The 3,998-nt window shown below is 37.7% G+C and overlaps 1 protein-coding gene across 1 annotated transcript; it reads right to left on the bottom strand.

Annotated features, from left to right (window-relative positions):
* Positions 1 to 89: 89 nt before the first annotated feature.
* On the bottom strand, positions 90 to 600 carry LOC117319320. Its single transcript, XM_033874153.1, has 2 exons — positions 402 to 600; positions 90 to 245 (listed from the first exon to the last, which is right to left on the bottom strand). The coding sequence occupies exons 1-2, from the start codon at positions 584 to 586 to the stop codon at positions 119 to 121; spliced, it is 312 nt and encodes a 103-aa protein (XP_033730044.1). The 5' UTR covers positions 587 to 600; the 3' UTR covers positions 90 to 118.
* Between the last annotated feature and the right edge of the window lie 3,398 nt (positions 601 to 3,998).

Here is a 3,998-nt window from a genome sequence, read left to right as displayed (position 1 = left end):
TGGTTGTTATTTTGTTTAACGTCCTATTAACATCTAAGGTCATTTAAGGACGGCCTCCCGTGTGTGCGACATGCATGCGTGTGGTTTGATAATGCAGTGATATGAATATAAAATCTACTTACTGCTGGTATTGTCGAGGGGATTCATCTTCATCTTCAATTAAGATGATTGATGCAGAAGCGTTCTGTTGTTTGGGAGTTGACGTCTCCCTGGCGACAATACTGTCGCTCCACTCTATGGTTTCACTACAAAAAAAAATGAAATCAAGTTATAATAAAATTGAGTTTTGGAAAATACAAAATCAATAAACAGACTAAATCTAGCATTGATTGGTTGATTGTATTAGTTGATCTGATAGTTTAATAAAACAATCATTTAAATGATCCAAAAACAATACTTACTTAAAGAACCTTTCAAATGGATCGACACCAGAGATATTTCCTTGATCGTCCAGGTCCCCAAATTCCTCCACGACTTTAACCAATTGGGTGTCAGTTATTTGGCTAGCCATTTTAAATTTGATGTTGGCAGTACGTTTTAGAAAAAAAGACTGGGCTGGTGGAAAGATGATTACTAGTTTTATCATTGTCACTTATCAATTTGCACCAAAAGATGATTACTAGTTTTATCATTGTCACTTATCAATTTGCACCAATTTTTGGAGGGAAATGATTCTAGACGTTCATCAGAATTTGCTATCCCGATCCGTTGATTTTATCGAATCTATTCATTTTGTAAGGATTTTTCGGAGGGAAGGAAATTCATTCGTTAATCAGAATCCGATTTTCTTATCATATAGCATCGATAGAATTTCGTGGGAAGCAATTTGCATCGTTGTTTTTTTTTCTTTTTGAAGTGAAACATGTTTATTCTTCTATTAATATCTGATTTTATTATCGTGATAGATTCATTGATAGCATTTGATTGAATTCAGTCATTTTGTTAGGTTTTGTTGGGTTTTTTTTGTTAGGGAAGCGCGCTTATACGTTTCATCAGAATGTTTTTAATACAATGAATTGAGGCAAAGTACCAATTATCCTGTCCTTTTAAAAAAGATTCCGCCCCTAAAACATTGTACTCTTATCTATTACGGTTATTAGGACAACGTGTGTCTCTACTCAGCTCGAAAATGACCTCGTAATTTAGTCGAGGAGGTCATATTGGTCAGTATCGCGGTCTACGGTCACCCTCAACCGTTCACGTTCTATAAACAAATTGATATGTATAACTCTGGAAAAGTTCAGTTTTCATCAAGTTGATGATTAGAAGAGTCAACATTTCAGAAAGGCAGAATGTACCTATTGTTTTCTCACTTCCTGGCGAACACTTATGTATACGGAAAAATGTCACATACCTCATTCACACCTGATTTGTGGCAAAACAAATCATTACGCATCTAGGTATCAGTTTCATTTTACCGCTGATTAGTGAGGACATTTGCATAGATGTGAGGACATTCGCATAGATAGATAAATATAAATGACATGATGGTCTCCAGTCGATCTGACTTTGGGGTCAAAAAAGGAAAATATCACACAGGTTATCAGTTTGTGTCCCCCACCACACCTTAATTAGACAGGACAAGCGTTGAGAGAGAAAAAACGAATGAAAAATAAAACAAGCAAGTTTCCTAAATCTCATTCATTCCAAGATGTTTGGTCAAACTCTTCTGATCAGTTTGATCATCGCATGCTCCGCTTGCCCTACGGCAAAACGATGTTGCAAAAACATCCGCACGGTTTGGGATTGCAGGGAAACTCGCTGTTCCTGTATACTACTAAGGACTAATGGGACAGTGTTTGCTGGACATACCCTACAAAGGGTAGTCTCCCACCGGTATACCGACATCTTTTTCCAATCGGAGGAGCATTTTGTTAATTTCAAATGTGTAGAAGGAGTTAGCCTGCATCTCCCCGGGAAAAACCGAGAGAGACATTGTGGTAAGTAGAAAATGATCATTTGTCATATGATGGAATATATATATATATAAGGGTCAAAGAATTAATATGAACAGTATAATCCAGATAACACTGGATCCTCACATAAATGTATGGAGGATACGAATTACTTGTAATGACATTATCCTTATTGTATTTTATTGTATTTCCAGTACTTATATATATTATGTGATTGTATTTGTAATTTTTTGTGTTTTGATAAAGGGGCGGATTGCCTCGAAAATTTAACAAGCCTTATTGTTTACACTGTTTGAATTACTTCTTTGCCCATATATATATATATATATATTTATCAACAATGTACTGATATGAGGTCAATATAAAAAGATGATAAAGAGAATACATCACTCCCTAAAAGTTTATGAATGTAACTGTCTCTATGGTCATTATAACTTCCTTGCTTTGGTTTGGTTTATTTTGTTTAACGTCCTATTAACATCTAAGGTCATTTAAGGACGGCCTCCCGTGCGTGCGACATGCATGTGTGTGGTGAGTGCGTATGTGTGTTTTGGGAGGCTGCGGTATGTTCGTGTAAAGTCTCCTTGTGATAGGCCGGAATTTTTGCCGATTTAAAGTGCTACCTCACTGAAGCATACTGCCGAAGACACCCAGCAGCACACCCCACCCGGTCACATTATACTGACAACGGGCAAACCAGTCGTCCCACTCCAAATATGCTGAGCGCTAAGCAGGAGTAGCAACTACCATTTTTAAAGACTCTGGTATGTCTCGGCTAGGGGACAGAACCCAAAGCCTTCCTCACAGGGGCGAACGCTCAACTAAAGGCCAAAAGTGAGGCAGTGTCAAGGGAGACGTTAGGAAGAAGAAAGTTGTTAAGAAAGAAGAGAAAAGATAAGATCCCACATTCGCATAGATAGATAAATATAAATGACATGATGGTCTCCAGTCGATCTGACTTTGGGGTCAAAAAAGGAAAATATCACACAGGTTATCAGTTTGTGTCCCCCACCACACCTTAATTAGACAGGACAAGCGTTGAGAGAAAAAAAAACGAATGAAAAATAAAACAAGCAAGTTTCCTAAATCTCATTCATTCCAAGATGTTTGGTCAAACTCTTCTGATCAGTTTGATCAACGCATGCTCCGCTTGCCCTACGGCAAAACGATGTTGCAAAAACATCCGCACGGTTTGGGATTGCAGGGAAACTCGCTGTTCCTGTATACTACTAAGGACTAATGGGACAGTGTTTGCTGGACATACCCTACAAAGGGTAGTCTCCCACCGGTATACCGACATCTTTTTCCAATCGGAGGAGCATTTTGTTAATTTCAAATGTGTAGAAGGAGTTAGCCTGCATCTCCCCGGGAAAAACCGAGAGAGACATTGTGGTAAGTAGAAAATGATCATTTGTCATATGATGGAATATATATATATATAAGGGTCAAAGAATTAATATGAACAGTATAATCCAGATAACACTGGATCCTCACATAAATGTATGGAGGATACGAATTACTTGTAATGACATTATCCTTATTGTATTTTATTGTATTTCCAGTACTTATATATATTATGTGATTGTATTTGTAATTTTTTGTGTTTTGATAAAGGGGCGGATTGCCTCGAAAATTTAACAAGCCTTATTGTTTACACTGTTTGAATTACTTCTTTGCCCATATATATATATATATATATATTTATCAACAATGTACTGATATGAGGTCAATATAAAAAGATGATAAAGAGAATACATCACTCCCTAAAAGTTTATGAATGTAACTGTCTCTATGGTCATTATAACTTCCTTGCTTTGGTTTGGTTTATTTTGTTTAACGTCCTATTAACATCTAAGGTCATTTAAGGACGGCCTCCCGTGCGTGCGACATGCATGTGTGTTTTGGGAGGCTGCGGTATGTTCGTGTAAAGTCTCCTTGTGATAGGCCGGAACTTTTGCCGATTTAAAGTGCTACCTCACTGAAGCATACTGCCGAAGACACCCAGCAGGACACTCCACCCGGTCACATTATAATGACAACGGCAAACCAGTCGTCCCACTCCCCAAATGCTGAGCGCTAAGC

This window comes from Pecten maximus, unplaced genomic scaffold (genome assembly GCF_902652985.1).
Source record: "Pecten maximus unplaced genomic scaffold, xPecMax1.1, whole genome shotgun sequence".
NCBI lineage: Eukaryota > Metazoa > Mollusca > Bivalvia > Pectinida > Pectinidae > Pecten > Pecten maximus.
Note: the sequence above shows the minus strand (reverse complement) of the source record. Positions and strands in the feature narration are given on the sequence as shown.